The sequence below is a fragment of the Stenella coeruleoalba genome, assembly GCF_951394435.1.
Source record: "Stenella coeruleoalba genome assembly, chromosome: 16".
Classification (NCBI taxonomy): Eukaryota; Metazoa; Chordata; class Mammalia; order Artiodactyla; family Delphinidae; genus Stenella; species Stenella coeruleoalba.
The window spans coordinates 81,312,113-81,331,121 of NC_137162.1; the positions used below are offsets into that span (position 1 = coordinate 81,312,113).

The 19,009-nt window shown below is 45.1% G+C and overlaps 1 protein-coding gene across 2 annotated transcripts in view; it reads right to left on the reverse strand.

The window, feature by feature from the left end:
• The window catches only part of DISC1 (DISC1 scaffold protein), a 347,726-nt gene that overhangs the window by 267,751 nt on the left and 60,966 nt on the right, over positions 1–19,009 (reverse strand). For both annotated transcript variants that reach the window (XM_079901082.1, XM_079901083.1), the window contains one exon: positions 17,336–17,405. In XM_079901082.1, the coding sequence (XP_079757208.1) occupies positions 17,336–17,405 (70 nt within the window). The remainder of the gene's footprint in view (positions 1–17,335; positions 17,406–19,009) is intronic.

The window sequence follows — 19,009 nt, forward strand, 5'->3', positions numbered from 1 at the left end:
AACACATAATATGGGACTTCCGTTGTGGTCCAGTGGGTAAGACTCCGTGCTCCCAATGCAGGGGGCCCGGGTTCGATCCCTGGTCAGGGAACTAGATCCCACATGGCGCAGCTACAGATCCTGCCTGCCGCAGCAAAGATCCCAAACACCGCAACTAAGCCCCGGCAGCCAAATAAATTAAAATAAATAAATTTAATGTATACGAGGCTAGGCAAGTGCAGAGCACCCAGAAGAAGGGACCCCGAAACCAAGTCCTGATGGCCTAGTAGGATCTAAGATGGAGAAGGGAGTAGCAGGTGCAGGCAGAGGTGAAAAACCATACAGGAAAAGGCACCCGCCTCCCGTACGGGAGTTAGGCTGGGTGGAAAAGGAGTGGTGAGAAATGAAATCAGTAGGCCAGGCAGTGGCCAGAGCGAGAAGGTGTTACCCGAGGCCGAGTTTAACATTCATCTTGAGAACGTCAGTCACAGACAGAGGTGAAAGGGAAAGTGGTCCTCTAGGCACTGGAGAAGGACGGCTGGCTGCAGTGAAAGCCAAATTGGAGAAGGGTGGGGAGGGAAGCAGGGACCCTGGAGAGACTAGTGTGTGAGTCCGGGCAAAAACGGAGGGCTCTAAGGACAGAAGGAAGAGACCTTCAGGAGATGAAACCCAAGAGATGGAGTGGCTCAACGTCCAAGGAAACGTGAGAATCCGGCACGGCTCCCAGTTTTTCTTGCTTGAGCTGCCATTCGCTGCAGGAGGAAATGCAGCAAGAAGAGCTGGGCTGAGACCTAACGGAGTTCAGGACTTTATACGGGGAGGGGTGGCAGGGAAAATGTAGTCTTTGGATCTCAGGTTGGACATTTATACAATCGTATTGGAGGGGGAAGTGATGCCACAAATTCGGGTCCAGTTTCTCTACTTAGAGACGTTTGACCGTCAGAAAACAGACGCACAATGAAAACCATTCTCAGGAGGCAACTGACGTTAGGAGGCGACAGAACGGTCTGATGAACGTGCTGATAGAACACGCAACGGAAAGGTGTTCAGTTCGTGGGTTTGGAGACTGATGGCCGAGGTCGTCTCTCTCTTCGCTGCTTTATTTTATGACCCCACTCAGTCCCTGCTCCGAATACATGCCTTGCCACCTTGACCCACTTGGTCTTCCTTTCCTCCTTGACAAACAAGACCAAAAGGGCAATAACCCAGTGACCGATGACCCAATGGCCAATGACCCTTTGGCCACTGGACACACACTAATGTGAGGCTCAGTGAGGCAGAGGCAGCGGGCGAACTGGTTCCAAACGGTGTCAAGACTCTGGGTTGTGGGGCCCAGCAGCCAGCACCTGAGCAGAGATGAATAACTCCTCCCACACCTTTCGACCCACAAGCCAAGAGACGTCCTTTCCTTCTGCAGAGTGTCCGACTCCTTCCAACTGAAGACCTTGGTAAACCTTCCACTATTTATATACCATAAAGGTTTTTGTTTCCATGTCTTATAGAAAACGTATTCAAATTTCCCTAGATAACTTTTTTTTTAAGTGGGTCACAATTAATCTCCCAAAGACAGGCCTCCAGAGCCGCTGATGCCTTCACACCGTGCTTTCAGTCCTCATGGATGTGGGAGCCGTAGCAAAGAGAGCAGCAGAAGGTGGGCTGCAGCTCTTGTGAAATCCGGAGGGAATACCCACTTGTTTTCTTCTGGTGTGTCTCTGTCACCCACCATGCGTTCATAGTATATTTGCTGTCAATTTTTTATTAGAGGGAATGCAAGATTTAATTAAGTGCCTGGCAGTTTATTTAAAAAAAAAAAAAGTATCTGTCCAATGATGCATCACCCCATGCAAGAAGCCATGAAGAAGCAGGGGCACCATATCATTGCCGTTATGCAGAGGAAATGGACACCGTGTTTACAAATGACCGTGTTAAATGGATTAAATCATTGTCTGGGACCTGCACCTTCACCCTCTCTGCCCATGAGGGTACAGGTCACAAAACAGCAGAAAAAGGACCGGAACAGAGAACCAACCTTTCGTCAATCTCTTCGTCTTCACCCTTGTTTTTAGCCCTCCATGTATGTCTCATTTTCTTCCTTTTCCATTTTTTTCCATCCACACTCAAAACCAGGAAAAGCGATTCTTTCAAAGCCCAAGCAGACATTCAATTTCGTTTTCTCAGTGTCATCCAGTGTCATGCAACAGAGAATGAGGCAGAGAACGAGAGACTCGAGATCACGAAATTCAGACTGCAGGGAAGAAAAGCAGTTTGCCACAGGAAGACGTGAAGAGTAGTCAGGCTCTAATCCCTCATTAGAATTTGCAACTTTTATTATATATTGCTTTACCTCATTTCCGAATTTTTTTGGGCAGCTTGAAAGAAATCAGGCTCTATGCAAATAAGCTGCTAATTGCCAAACAGAAAATAAGCCACATCATTCTATCTTATTTTCTGCGTGCTACTGATGCTAACTGCTGGCAGAGAGGTTATTCAGAAGCAGCCACACTCTACACCGCAGTTTCCAACACGTGGTACCCAGGTACGCGGGATGAGGGTGAAGGGTGGGCAAAGAAAGAAAAGGGAACGAGCAATCCATCAATACCTGTGTACCAGGCACCCCACATACCCACATTAACCATGATCGTGGTTAACCTTCCACCCACACAGCAGCACAAGGTAATCCCTGTGCTATTCCTAGTTTATCCAGGAGCAAGCTGGTGCCCAAGGACAGATGACAGGACAAAAGGGCACCACCACACTGACCCTGGGTCTCCTCGCCCGCTTCCAGGACTCTCCATTCTGCCTGCTGAGCTGGTGAGTAAACACTTCACAGCTCACTGTAAGTAAATTACACCTCAACTAAAAATAGACAGAATTGAAACTAAATATGTAAATAAACACTCGATAAATTTTTCACAGCTCCCGAAGGTGTTTTTAACTACTGACTCTCCCAGGTTGCATAAGAGTAAATTATTTCTATACAGCAGAAACTAACACAACATCGTAAAGCAATTATACTCCAATAAAGATGTTAAAAAAAAGAGTAAACTATTTCTAATTGTCACTTCATGTAGAAATAGAAGAGTTGATCCTGCCAATTGAATTCACCCATCTATCAATTCAGTGACAGGATGTGAGCCAATCAGTCCCACATTATACATATATATATAAAGTAACCTGCTGATGGACTGAACTGGCCCCGAGTCAAACACACAAAGCCCCCCTAGATGCTGCCACAGTCAGAGACAAATCAAAGGTTACCTTGCTTCCCTGGGAGGATTAGGACAAAAGTCTCCGGGAAATCTTTAATAAGAGGCAATCTGTGAGAGCAGGTTTTGCGGAAGGACTGTGTGTAATCCAACCCACTCCCCACCATCCAGCAGTGCTGGGAAAAGGTGGGCATCCAATCGATGCTTCCTGACGAAATGAATGAACTCTGGTGAGTGTTTTCATCGTAATCGCCTTGCATGTTGTTAACATCCCTCACTTTGAAATTCACGTTGCTCTCAATCATTCTTTTTATTTATTTATTTATTTATTTATTTTATTTATTTATTTTAGGCTGCACTGGGTCTTCATTGCTGCACGCGGGCTTTCTCTAGTTGCGGCAAGCGGGGGCTACTCTTCACTGTGGTGCACAGGCTTCTCATTCTGGTGGTTCCTCTTGTCACAGATACCGGGCTCTAGGCATGCGGGCTTCAGTAGTTGCGGTGCATGGGCTCAGTAGCTGTGGCTCGCGTGCTCTAGAGCACAGGCTCTGTAGTTGTGGCACACGGCTTAGCGGCTCTGTGGCATGTGGGATCTTCCGGGATCAGGGCTTGAACCCATTTCCCCTGCATTGGCAGGTGGATTCTTATCCGCTGCGCCACCGGGGAAGCCCCGCAACCATTCTTAGTTACCTTCGTGTGTGTGCGTTTCACTCAGCATTAAGTGTCCTGGATACTATTTTTATCTGCTCGGCAACCCCATCTTCTTGTAACAGATGAGCCCCACCTCGTCACAGACACAGACAGGTAAACATGCTTGGCTAACAGTGGTACCTCGCCGCTTTAGCTGCAGTAAGTGGTCCAAAAGAAGTTGGCACCTAACCCAAGCTCTCCCTGAAAGCTTTTGTACTGGATCCAAGGAGGGAGGTTCCCATCCTCCTCTAGTCATGGTCCTGTTAGCACAAAAGCTTTGAACTGCCACATGGAATGAAGTGGTGTGATCATTTTAAAACATACCTCCAACGAAAAGTGGTCTACTTCCTCTCCCCTTGAAGGTGAGCTAACTTTAGTCACTTGCTTCAAATGAATAGGATGTAGCAGAATTGACACCACATAATTTTTTAGATGAGGTCATAAATGATGATAGAGTCTCTAGGTCCATCCCTGTTGCTGCAAATGGCATTATTTCATCCCTTTTCATGGCTGAGTAATATTCCATTGTCTGTATATGTGTGTGTGTGTGTGTGTGTGTACACACACACTACATCTTCTTTATCCATTCCTCTGTTGATGGACACTTAGGTTGCCTCTATATGTTGGCTATTGTAACTAGTGCTGCTATGAACATTGGGGTGCATGTATCTTTTTGAATCTCTGGGTATATGCCCAGGAGGGAGACTGCTGGATCATATGGTAACTCTAGTTTTAGTTTTTTAAGGAAACTCCATACTGTTTTCCATAGTGGCTACACCAATTTACATTCCCACCAACAGTGTAGGGGGTTCCCTTTTCTCCACACGCTCTCCAGCATTTATTATTTGTAGACTTTTTAACCGGTGTGAGGTGATACCTCATTGTAAATGATCTGATTCAGAAACAGACTCACAGACATAGAGAACAATCCTATGGTTACCAAAGGGGAAAGGACGGGGGAGGGATAAATTAGGAGTTTGGGATTAACAGATACTCACTGTTATATATAAAATAGATAAACGACAAGAACCTACTGTATAGCACAGGGAACTGTATCCAATATCTTGTAGTAACCCATAAAGGAAAAAATCTAAAAAAGAATACGTATATACACACACACATATATATGTACATATATACGTATAACTGAATCACTTTGCTGTACACCTGAAAGTAACACAGCATTATAAATCAACTATATTGATACTTCAATTAAAAAAAAAACTTTTTTAAGATGACAGAGCTTCCTTCAGCTGCCTCTCTCTCTCTCTCCCCCTACATTCACCATCACGTTGTGAGAAAGCCAAGCAGCCCCCATGAGCCGCAGCCCCTGCTGAGCCCCAGTTCAGAGCCAGCACCAACGGCCAGACTTGAAATCGAGCCTTCACGTGATCACAGGCCCCACTTCACGCCAAATGGAGCAAAGAAGGGCTATCTCGACAGAGGTCCCCAGATTATAGATTTTTTGAGCACAATATATGTGGTCGTTCTGATAAGCCCCTAAGCTTGGGGGCAGTCCGTTACACAGCAACAGATAACGGGAAAAGGATTTTGGTCCCACGTCGGTGCTGCTGTAACAAAGAACCAAACACGTGGCAATAGGTTTGGGGCTGGGGAGCTGCGTGGAAGTTGGAAGGGCCTTGAAGAGACGGTTAGGAGAAGCATGAAGGATCTCGAGGAGGCTACTGATGAGGAAGGAAAGGAAAGGAAGGAAAATGTTATTGCAAACCGGAACGTGCCTTGTTTAGCGGCTTTTTTATTTGAAAACTTTTAAGTTCTAGATTTATTTTGTAACCAACTTCCAAGGGACCACCTGGCTGCTTCTCACTCCCCATGGTATAACGTAAGAAGAGAGAAATAAGCCAAAGAAATAACTGTTACCATAAAGGAGCCAGAACTCACAGGGCTTGAAATTCAAATTATTTCTGATTCCCAGTCTTTCTGGATGACAAATGACGCTAAGATGAAGAAACAGCTTCCAGGCAAAGATCAAATCCAGACTGCTGTCAGGAAAATATGGTCAAAAGATGAGGCCAAGGACATAAACTGTAAAACCCTTTTTAAGACCACAGAAAGATTTAAGGTAGCGCATCACAGACCCTTTCAAATAGTCGAACAGCCAATTAAGACTTCTGAGGAGCATTACCCTCTCCCCCTCCAAGCCTTAAAGGAAGCCTGAAAAAAGAGACTTATCTTGAAGATATTTGTGGGTATAGTTTTTGTCTGATGGAGATTATAAATGGATTCATATAAAACCCAAAACGGGGACTTCCCTGGTGGCCCAGTGGTCAAGAATCCACCTGCCAGTGCAGGGGACATGAGTTCGAGCCCTGGTCCAGGAAGATCCCACATGCCGTAGAGCAACTAAGCCCATGCACCACAACTACTGAGCCTGCACTCTAGAGCCTGCGAGCCACAACTACTGAGCCCACGTGCCACAACTACTGAAGCCCGCGTGCCTAGAGCCCCAGGCTCCGCAACAAGAGAACCCACATCGATGAGAAGGCTGCTCACCACAAAAAAGTGTAGCCCCGGCTCACGGCAACTAGGAAAAGCCCACACGCAGCAACAAAGACCCAAAAGCACCCAAAAATAAATAAATTTTTAAAAGAAAATTTTTAAAGAATTATGCCAAGTTGGAAAAGAACAGAGAAAGTACAAAATGAAAAACAAAAAAGGCATTTGGACCCCCAAACCTGTATGAGTGGGAAGCAGGCTACTTTTATGGAAAAGGAAGCATGACTCAGAGTATAGAACCAAGAGCCCGGAGGTCAGAGCCTGGAAAATCATTTCCAGACAGGAGACCTAAACCCTAATCAAGGAACTGACCACAGGTGGATTTCAGAATTGCTATGCACCAGCGGCTGCTGGGTGCCCCCACTTGCCCCGTTGTGAACAAGTGTCTTTAGCAGTTATCCTATGCCGGTCCCACCATCGTAGGTTGGGATCATGGGGGCTGACAGCCTATCTTGTTAGTGCACAGGTGTTCAGATCATCCAGAGAAACTGAACTCAAGAAGCCATGCTCAAGGAATCACACCTAAGGAGCCTCACCTGCACCTGTACCTGAGTTAGACCTGTACTCATCAAGCCTGAGCCTGATGCCTTCATACATGAGAACTCTGAGGGGTCTTGAGAGGGAATGAGTATATTTTGCACATGGAAAGAATGTCAAAGCATCTGAGAATAGAGGGCAGTCTGTGGTGGTTTAAAAAGATGCCCACAAATTTACAATAGCCAGGATGTGGAAGCAACCTAAATGTCCATCAACAGAGGAATGGATAAAGAAGATGTGGTACATATATACAATGGAATATTACTCAGCCATAAAAAGGAACAAAATTGGGTCATTTGTAGAGACATGCATGGACCTAGAGACAGTCATACAGAGTGAAGTAAGTCAGAAAGAGAAAAACAAATATTGTACATTAACGCATATATGTGGAATCTGAAAAAAATTGGTAGAGACGATCTTATTTACACAGCAGAAACAGAGACACAGACGTAGAGAACAAACGTATGGACCCCATGGGGGAAGCAAGGAGTGGGATGAATTGGGACATTGGGATTGACATATATACACTATTGATACTATGTATAAAATAGATAACTAGTGAGAACCTACTGTATAGCACAGGCAACTCTACCCAATGCGCTGTGGTGACCTAAATGAGAAGGAAATCAAAAAAAGAGTAGATATATGTATATGTATAGCTGATTCACTTTGCTGTACAGTATAAACTAACACAATATTGTAAAGCAACTCTACTCCAATAAAAATTTTAAAATAAAATATTAACTAATTAAGGATGCCCACAAATTCTTTAGACCCTCCTCCCATCAACAGATGGAGTCTAATGACCCTGTGCTTGAGTATGGGTCACCCTTAGTGACTCACTTCTAAAGAATAGAATGCAACAGTAGTAACACTACCCGACTTCCAAGGTTGTCCACAATAAGTGATAGTTTTTGCCTAGATCTCTCTCTCTCTCAGGATGCCATCACTATGCTATAAGGAAGCCAAGCAGCTACATGGAAAGGCTACAGGTAAATGATCCAGCCATGGTCCCAGCCAGGTACCAGTAGACAGTCAGCATCAACCACCAGTGGCATACTGAAGTCTCCAACGGTTGGAGAACCATTTCTCCCTTCAATTCTGTCAATATTTGCTTCATATGTTTTGGGGCTCTTTTGTTTGGGGCATATATGTTGAAATTTGTTAGATCTTCTTGAGAAATTAATACGTTTATCAATATATGATGCTTCATTTATCGCTTGTAACAGTATTTTACTTAAAGGCTATTTTGTGTGATAGTATAGACATTCCAGCTCTCTTTTGGCTACTATTTGCATGGAATATTCTTTTCCATTTTTTCACTTCAATCTATTTGTGTCTTTGGGTCATTTGGGTCTAAAGTGAGTCTCTTTTAGACAGCATGTAGGTGGATCATTTTTTTAGTATCCATTCTGCCAATCTCTGCCTTCTTATTAGAAAGTTTATTCCATTTACATTTAATGTAATTATTGATAAAGAAGAACTTACTTCTGCCATTGTTGTTTATTTTTTGTATATCTTCTTTTTGTTCCTCATTGCCTCCATTACTGTATTCTTTTACGTTTAGGTGATTTTTTAGTACTGAACTGTTTTGATTTCTTTATCATTTTCTTTTGTGTATATTTTGTTGATAGTCCTTTGTGGTTGCCATGTGGATTGCATTTACTATCCTAAAGTTACAACAATCTGATTCAAATTGATACCAACTTAACTTCAATAGCTTAGAAAAACTTTGCTCCTATACGGTTCCATGCTCCCCCTCTGCATTATTATTGTCACAAATTACATCCTTTTAAATAGATTTATAATTTTATAATAACATAATTTAGAATTTTATAAATTATAGATGTTATGCATTGTCTTTTAAATCATGTAGAAAATAAAAAGTGGAGTTATAAACCAAAAATACAATAATACTAGTTTTTATATTTGCCCATGTATTTGCCGTGATTGTATTCTTTATTTCTTCATATGGCTTTAAGTTACTGTCTAGTGTCCTTTTACTGCAACCTGAAGGATTCACATTAGCATTTCTTGCAGGGCAGGTCTAGTGGTAAAGAACCCCTTTAGCTTTTAATATCTGGGAATGTCTTAATATCTCCCTCATTTTTTTAAAGAACAGTTTTGCTGGATATAGAATTCCTGATTGACGAATTCTTTTCTTTCCACATGTTAAATGTATCTTCCCACTGCCTTCTGGTTTCCATGGTTTCTGATGAGAAAATTGCTGTCAGTCTTATGGAGGATCACTTGTATGTGATGAGTTGCTTCTCTCTTGCTGCTTTCAAGATTCTGTTTTTGGCTTTTGACAATTTGATTATAATGTGTCCCCATGTGGGTCTCTTTGAGTTTATCTTACTTGTTATTCATTTAGTTCTTGAATTTTTAGATTCATGTCTTTCATCTAATTTAGGTAGTGTGCAGCCATTATCTTTTCAAATATTCTTCTGCTCTTTTCTCTCTTCTTCTGGGACTCCCATAGGTATATGTTGCTCTGCTTGATGATGTCACAGAAATCTCTTGGGCTACCTTCAATTTTTTCCATTCTTTATTCTTTCCACTCCTCAGACTTAAAAATTTCAATTGCTGTATCTTCAAGTTTGCTGATTCATTCTTCTGCCTGGTCAACTCTTCTGTCGAACCTATCAGGTGAATATCCATTTTATTATACTCTTCCGCTCCAGAATTTATTTCATTCCTTGTCGTAATACCTATCTCTTTACTGATATCCTCATTTTGTTTGTACATCATTTTTCTGATTTCCTTTAGTTCTATGTCCATGTTTCCTTTAGCTCTTTGGACATCATTACGATAACTGCTTTAAATTTTTAGCTAACAAATCCAATCCCTGGGCTTCCTCAGGAATGGTTTCTGTCCATTTATTTTATCTCTTTCAATGGGCCATGTATTCCTATTTCTTTGTATGCCTTTTGATATTTTGTTGAAAATTAGACATTTAAATATTTGGTAACATATTAAATAATGTGGTAACTCTAGAAATTAGCTTCTTCTCCTTCCCCATGGTTTTCTGGGTTTGCGGGGCTTTTTTATGGTTGAAAGCTGTAGTGGTCCATCTGTTTAGGTACTTTTTCAAATTATTTTTGCCTCTTCCAACTTCCAGCAACAGCCAGCATTCCTTGGCTTGTGGTCACATCACCTCCTCATCTTCTGTTTGTCTAATCTCCCTCTGCCTCACTCTCATTAGGACACATGTTATGGCATTTAAGGCCCACCCAAATAATCCAGGATAATCTCCTCATCTCAAGATCTTTAACTTAATCACATCTGCAAAAACCCTTTTCCAAATAAGGTAATACCTACAAATTCCAGGGACTAAGATGTGGCTGTCTTTTAGAGGGGTCCATGTTTCAGCCTACCACATGAAGCAACAGATAAGTGAAACAAGTGTTTTGAGAGAATAAGTCAAACAACAGAGAGAAAAGTGAGGGTCCTAACACCCTTGATCCCCTGACCCCAGTCATCCCATCCTCTTTTCTTCTGGCACTAGTTTAAATTGGGTCTCTTCCTCTTGAAAGCAGAGGTCCTCATGCAAAAACAAAACAAAAAAAAAAAAAACCAATTCTAATGTTAACTGAACTTTCACATATTTATATACATATTGTTTATCCCAACTAAGCTAACATTCCTTGAATGGAGGTCTTCTCTTACACACCTGTTGGTTCACCACAGCCTGGAAAACCTGGCAAATATTCAGTAAATAGTTGTTCATATGAAAGAGTGATGTACTGGCTTAAGAGCCAGGCTCTGCTCTTAACTTGCTGTGGAGTTTTGGACAAAACAAGATGCCAGTAACAGCCAGGCTCCTTTGTGCGCAGGGAAAGGAATAGTCAACCCACTTACTCAAGTCACAGAATTTCCCCTTTTTTTAAACTTTTCTATCAAATGTCTACATGTGACCACAGAGTGGTCAAACCAAAGTATTCAAACGTTTGTAGAAATACCTGTATGTGTTTAGTATTTAACTCTGCCCTAAGTCCATTAGGCCTCTCATTATGGGCTTAATTGTATGCTCCCAAAATTTATATTTTGAAATCCTAACCTCCAAGACCTCAGAATGTGGCTGTATTTAGAGACAGGGTCTTACATAAAATGAAGTCATTTGGGTGGGCCTTACTCTAATATGACTGGTGTCCTTATAAGAGGAAGAGATTAGGACAGAGACACATACAAAGGGAAGACCATGTGAGGACACAGGCAGAAGACGGCCACCTACACACCAAGGAGAGAGGCCTCAGAAGGAACCAACCCTGCCCACACCTTGATCTTGGACTTCCGGCCTCTAGAACTGTGAGAAGTAAATGTCTGTTGTTTAAGCCGCCCAGTCTTGTGGTGCTTTGTTATGGCAGCCCAAGCAACTAGCACATTCCTCCTGCTAAAGGAAAGTCAACCATCTGTACTGAAAACAGAGTTTGGACCTGAAATCATTGTAGGGGGAAGATTCAGTCCTGTTTAGGCTTTGGCCCCAGTCACAGACACATCCCTTCCAGGTGTGTTGGCTACTTCACAGTTGGCAGACAGAAGGGAAATGCTCCTTGAAAACAGCTGAAGTTTCAATTTCACTTGAAAAAGTGCAATTGTTGACATTTCTACAGTGAACGCCCTTACAGGAGTGGTGATCACTGTACCCCAGTGAGCTGGCCCCAGATCATCTAAGTCACTGCCTTGTCCTGTGTGGCCACCTGTAGAGCAGCTGAGCTCCTTGGACCCAGATGGAGCATTCCCGCAGGTGAGCCTGTTGTCCTGGGATCCCAGCCAGCCTGTCAGCCACTCTAGGAGAGAGGCAGGAACACAGAAAACCTGTGGGAGCAGCTTCAGCACAGGAGGAACTTCCTGCCTGCCGTCCTGCTGCATCACAGACTCTCCAGCTTGAGAGACCGGTGTCACCTGCAGAGCCTCAGGCAGGTACACAGAGAGAGAGGAAGACGTGTCCACTATCAACACAACCACCTACTAACACCAGTTTAAAAAGTGCTGCAGTTCAGCCCGCAAGAAAGTGTGTCCAAGTTCCAACTAATTAGACAGAGGAGGTGGAAAAAGAGATTTTTTTTGTCTTGGTGTCTGGCATTCAGCAGCACGTCTAACCTTGGAGCTGTCAGGTTTCATCACGAATGATGACCGTGACCACAGCCCACGTGACCCTCGCAGGGCAGACCAATTTCCTCACGACTGGGGAAGCAAAGCAGAGGCCAACCAGAGACCTGTGATGCGGTCACGAAGAGGGACATCCGCTCCCCTGTGCTTCTACCCCCAGAGCACCAGGGGGTCTAACATCCCACACTTAACACCAACGCAGAAAGAGCCCAGCTGGAACACGGGGAAGAAACGGCATCACGCTGAAATCATGCTTTAATCTGCTACAAATGAAAGAGATAGATATCATATGTAGAGAAGCCCTCTGGGTTTATCCAGCTCCAATCCCAAGTAGGTGTTACATGACTGCGCACCCTTAGCACGCGTGAAAAATGCCAGCACACAAACCTGCACACACGGTGATGCTAAAAGCCACCATTGGCTGAGATCTCCGCCCTTAGCTCACAGAATCAGAGATTCTCCTGTAAAGAGGAAAAGACCCAAAGACAATGCAACCAAGGGACGTAAATGGCATACTGTACATATGCTCGTTCTGCGGCGTTTGTTTTTACGTGTCGCCTGTCTCCCAACTTTTCAATTTTTACCTAAAATAGGAGGCAGACACACAAGCTTTCCTTCTTGTGAGAATGATGCTAGAGACCAGCACTGAGTTAACACGAGTGCTCGGCTCCTAATAACCTAATGGTTTTCGAGAAAATCACGGACCGTTTTCCTGATGCATCCCCAGCGTGGAGCCCTCATCCGTCCCTTCCCTAGTGGTCACATAAATAAGCGTTTCCAGAATCCAAAACCCTCCTAGCTAGGTTTTATCCCCACAGCTCCTACAGAGCTGTTTTCCACGTTGGGATGCAAGAGGCTTTAGACCCAGCGAGGCTGGAGGCCAAGCAGAAGGACGGCCGGAGCACACGCTGGTCCTCTCTGAGCAGCTCCCATGGCCTCGTCTGACAATGAGGGTGGTGACACCTCCTCCCGGGAACTGGCCAAGGTCTCAGTTGATGGTGACTTGGATGTTTCTTGTGGCATTTTTCACAAGTGATAAGGGTGCAATCAGTTGAGTAACACCTACTTGAGATTTGAGCTTCTGTTTGTGTGTTTAATGGAAGCCCTGTCATCCCAGGACAAGGGGAGACATTACAAGCACCCCTCAGAGCAACGGAGGGTAAGCCCTGTGGATAACGTGCCAGAAGGATGATGTTTCCAGACCCTGGGAGCTGGGGAGAGGAGGGAACGGTGTGGGCAGGAGGCTGCGGACAGACGCTGCACCCACATTCACATCGGAGTTCAGGGCAGCTCTTTTCAAGTCAGAACACAAAAAACAGTACAGGTTGCCGAGAGTCACATTTCTGCTCTGGGGACCCCAGCATGGTACTCGCCTCCCACAGACTCTGCTGTCCTGCGGGTATAAAAATGACCAGATTCTACTCAAGCTTGTCTTCTGCTTCCTAGGCTCGGATGAAATGCAGTGAAAAGGAATCCGGGGGTTTTCGCTGTCTCAGTCACGTCTGAGTTCTGAGACGAGAAGGCATTAAACTTCAGGAAGCCCCGGGAGGACATTCAGAGTGGGGTCCCCGTGAAAGAAAGGGGTGTTGGCTTCGATAATCTGCACACTCACCGAAGAGCCACTGTGGATAGAGAAATCTTGCTAAAGAAAGATTCAGGAAAAAAAAAGAAAATGATGGCAACTTAGACAAGAACCGGCCGCTTTCTAGCAGTTTCATGCTTGGCCTCTGCTGTGATCATTTTTCTCTCGATGCCTCACATTTTTATTGTGCTAGAATTCTGTCACAATGACTGTTGGTGGAGACAAGGAGAGAGAAAGGAAGGCAGTGCTGGCCATTCTTCACTCCAAGAAGGAAAGTCTAGACAAGCAAGAAGGCCAGCTCTGCGACGCGGGTAGCGGACACGGTCACTGGGGGACACGGGAGGCCAGGGCGTGTGAGAGGCCACAGATCCACGCAGGAACAACTAGGACAGTAACCATATTGAAATCCGTGGTCCATCACAGACTTAGAGAATGAATTTACGGCAACCAGCAGGGAAGGGTGGAGGGAAGGGATGGTTAGGGAGTTTGGGATTGACATGCACATACTGCTATATTTATTCAATAAAATGGATAACCAACAAGGACCTACCGTATAGCAGAGGGAACTCTGCTCAATGTTATGTGGCAGCCTGGATGGGAGGGCAGTTTGGAGGAGACTAGATACACGTTTGTGTATGGCTAAGTCACTTTGCTGTGCACCTGAGACTATCAAAACGTTGTTAATCGGCTCTACTCCGACATAAAATTAAAAGTTTAAAAAAAAAAGATTTAAAAAAATTGTTTTAAGGTGAAAGAAAGGAAGGGAGGGAGGGAGGGAAAGAAAGAAAGAAAATCATGGTCCACGCTCTGCTTTTCTCCCTCCCAGCACATCACAGACCCTGGTCGCTCCTCCCCCATCTCTGGACAGCAGTGTCTCCCACTGTGGGACTCTGAGGTCTCATCCTTGCCCCCCAGTGGACATGGGATAAGCAGTAATGCGCTGAAGCATTTTGAGCCTCTAGGAGAAAGACGCTAAGCACATACCAAATAGCAACATTCTTTCTCTCCCAAGCCCTCCCAGCTTTATGCAAGAATATAAGGAAATATTAATCTTCCTTCCCTAGTGAGGGAGAGGTGTATTAGAGGCCTGAGAAGGTTTCCCCACAAGGCATCAGCGGGTAACTCTGCCAGCCCTTTAATGAGATAAAACACGGAACTTCCTATTCTGGGCTTATGGCTCCTTGCTCTGGAACACAAAGCCATTTTTATGAGTGAATCTAGAAAGAAAGAGAGAAAAGCAAAAAAAAACCAAGGGGATAAGGTCACCCTCTAGATGCTACTGGCTAACCTCATGGACACCGGCAGATGCCGTCCCCAGAGACAGAGCACAGCTGCACAGCTGCTGCTAACAGAAAAAGAAGGGAGCCCACACGAAGACTAAATGCTGAGTGGCAAGAAATTCTCAGCAACTCTGCAAATGTTTATTAGTAACCCTGCATAAGCTAGAGGAGAAAGGAAATTGTATTCAAATCCTATCTCAACGAATCTCGTGACAACAAGCTCTCCACCTCAACGCTGTCCAAGCTTCCCTAATGCCATAGCGATCAGTTTACGAGAATTTATTGATCACCTACTATGTGCCAGCCCATGCCCATGCACTGGGCCCTGCAGCGATCCATTTCAGACAACAGCCCGTTTCAAATCTCCTTTCAAGGCAAGCAGACTTTGGGATGGGGGCTTAGAGCAGTGGTGGCTCTTCCAGCTCCTGGCCCTTCTGTAAAATGCCCTTCCAGCATATCCTACTCACCCCTTAGGGCCTAGATACACTGCCACCTCCACCAGGAGGGACAAGGCCCATGGACTGAACCCCACCTGCCGGACTCAGCTGGCCACTGTACCACAGGCCTGATTCTCCATGGAGGGAAGTCCTACACCAGCGTTTGCCCAAATGTCAACATGCACCCCAATCACCTGGAAGGCTTGGGAAAGTACAGAATGCTGGGCCTACCCCAAAACTTTTCCTTCGGTACACAGTGACATACAAACAAGGAAAAACGACAGGCAGAAACACTGGATGAAGGTGCCTTTATTCTTTTAGCTTCCCTGTGAGGTGTGTCCCGTTCAACCTCGTCCCCTGAGGTGTTTCAGAGACATTTGGAGAAAAGACTAAAGAAGTGAGGCCTTCATTTCATGAAGCCCGTCGAGAGAACCACGTCCAGAATGTCCAAGTTTTTCTTGATCAGAAAAAGAGGGCGTGGTTTTCCACCTGTGTCAGAAGCTTTGTGTGTTACAGAGAGAGCCGTGTTGTTAAAGGAACAAAGACTCAGCCCGTGGAAGAGAAAATAAACGTGCGCCACAGCTGGGAGCCTCAAAACCTAGGTGTAATTGTCTTCCGGAGACAGAAGCCCCCAGGGGCACCCTGGTCCAGGAACAGCTCATCTGCTCTTGGTCTACAGCTGGGCGGGGGGAACGGGCTACTTCCCCAAGCCTCGGACCTGCTTCCTCTCCCGCACCCCTCACCCTCCATCTGGCCTCATTCTGAAATCGAAACGGCCTGTCAAAGAGAAGTGGCAGAGTTTACAGAGTTCCGCCTCCATCCCCAAATTCCTCTCCTTCCTCCCACCCCCCATCACTCTCTACGCCCCACCCCAATGGTGTATGAGGACTCCAGACAGCAAGAGCTCCGGATGTCTCCTAGAATAGCATTTGCACCCTCCTTGTGGAAGTCGCTCACCCCATTCCTGTAGCGTCCCATTTCCTAATGGTCTGTGGCAAATCCCCTGGGAAACCAGAATATGGGCCCATGAGGTTGAAGACCAAGCCTCACGGCTACCCAGCTTCCTGGGGACCCTTAGATCTACAGCATTTCCAGACCAAACGTCGGTGTGCTAAGCTTGGTTATCACCGGCAGTCTACCTCAAGTTCATGAGTGGCTGGCGGAAGCTGGGAGTCCTTTTAGGCCCTCTCTTTTCCCCTGACCCAGCAGACATGGGTGTGATATATTGCAGTCGGCACCTGCGTCCTTAAGATCCTTCCCAAGCCAACCATACCTGCGACCTTCCCTTGAACACAGCGCACCCTGTGTCCCCTCGGCTGCCATGACTGCCCTCGTCTGCTATGACCCAACTCCTGTTTGGGTGTCTCATTCTGTTTTTTCGGGCTTCTGACCAGCTCTTCCGTCGTCATATTATGACTTCTCCTTTCCAGCTTGGCTACTTCAGGCCATCTACACGGGCATTTGGATACATTCGTGCCCACTGGCACAGCCTGGCATCATCTCTTGAGCTCATTCCATCTCCTACACCTGGTCCCCAAGACCATGAAGTCAGAAAGCTCCAGGAGGGCTCATACCCACAGGCATCCCAAGGTCAGATATTGTGTCCACCTCACTCTCCTATTCCTTCCACAGTGCCGAGCACACAGTAGGTGCTCAACAAACATTTTCTGATGCGTGAATACGTTTAGGTATATCACACCTTAGGCAGATAGATGATGAGTTAATATAACTTATATCGTGCCTGTACTCAGAGTGTTTCTGGACAATCAATAAAGTTATACTTAGGACCCAAAGGATTATTGCTCATCAAGTGCTTCGAAATCCACAAAATAACAGTGTTGGAAAATAGTCAACTGTTACTGAGTGGAGGTGATCAAAGGAACAGAGTACGTGATTCATCTGGGGTGTGGAGGATAGGGGTAAGTAAGGCGGGAAAGAGAAATTGGACATTATGGAAAAAAGGAAGAAAGAATCAATAAGCAAAGTAAAACTCACCCTTATCATAATCATCTTCCTCAACCGCTTTTTCTTGAAGTTTCTGAAGCTTTAATCTTAAGGATTTTACCTATGTTGGTTTGAAGGGGGAAAAAATGAAAACCAAATTACAATCGCATTCACGCAAACTTATTTTGCTAAAGCTAAGAACGCTTAGAAACTATTTCGAAGCCGAACCACTTTATTCTCCTTTAAAAAAAGAACCACAAATGTACGTTTTCTCGATGCCAGAGGCATTTGTTTCTCCAAAAAAAGTTATACAGAGAAAAAGTGTAATTGGAGCATAAAATCCACAAAAAGAGTTAGAATGTTATTTTAAACAAAAACATCACACTGTACCCTTACCTGTGTGAAAAATGCATAACAAAAAGGAATACTAATTTCCTGACCTGACCAAATGGTTCCTGTTCAAAACACCACATTAAAATTGTGGAAGTAAACACACCAACGTTAGAAGAGAGACCAAGAGAAGAAAAGCATGAACTTCAACTCGACAGCGTGTCCTGAGGGCGTGGCAAGAATGAAAAGAAGGACTTTACCAAAGATGTCCTATGGTTCACACCCCTTCCATTACAGAAAAGGGCACTGTCTGACTTAACACGCACGTGGACTCAACGATCCCATCACTTGTCTGAGAATCACCAACGTGTTCATTTGTAATTATTTCTCTTCTCAACAGGAGGCCCCGGGATTTTCTGCAGGGAGAGTCTTAGCCTATGGATGAGTGGATTTAAGCTTGCTCCCTGAAAACCTGCTTCCTCCCATCCTTTGCCAGCTCACACCTACCTCGCCTTCCACACCTGGCTCAGGTGTCACCCCCACCAGTCCATGTGTAAAGTCCTTCCTCTCTCTGGCCGTCGTCACCTGTACTTGTACTTACGCACAAGATCCGAGCCATCGAACAAATATTTACTCTAAGTGTCAGGCATTGTTTGAGGGGTTGCAGATAACGGCACGAAATTCTTAGCCCTCTAGCTTTACAATTTCGTGTAGGAAGGCAAAAAAAATAAACATAATAAGTAAGTTTTATGGAGCCTTAGAAATGGATTAGCGTTATGGAAGAAGGAAAAAGTCAAACCACGTCGGGGGGTCAGGAATGCTGGCAGACAGTGGGGTTGCGATTGTCAGTAAAATCTCATTGAGAAGGTGACATCTGAGCAAAGATGCATATACGTGGTTAGGGAGTGACCCGTGAGGCTCTCCGGGAGAAACACGTTCCGAGAGAGAGAGGAGCTGGCACAAAGGCTCCAGGCAGCAGTGCTCTGGGCTCAGCAAAGCAGAGCAGGAGGCCACCGGGCCTGGAAAGGCTTGGTTAAAGGGGAAATTGTAGGAAGTGAGGTCAGAGGGGTAATGAGGAATGTGGGACGAAGAAACATGAAGTTTAAACATTTAAAAGGTCTGATTTCGGGGCTTCCCTGGTGGTGCAGTGGTTAAGAATCCGCCTGCCAATGCAGGGGACATGGTTTTTCAGCCCTGGTCCGGGAGGATCCCACATGCCACGGAGCGGCTGGGCCCGTGAGCCATGGTCGCTGAGCCTGCACGTCCAAAGCCTGTGCTCCGCAGTGGGAGAGGCCCGCGTACCGCAAAAAAAACCAAAAAAAGAAAAAACCGGAATCACTTTGCTGCTCACCTGAAACTAACACGAAATTGTAAATCAACTAGACTCCAATAAAA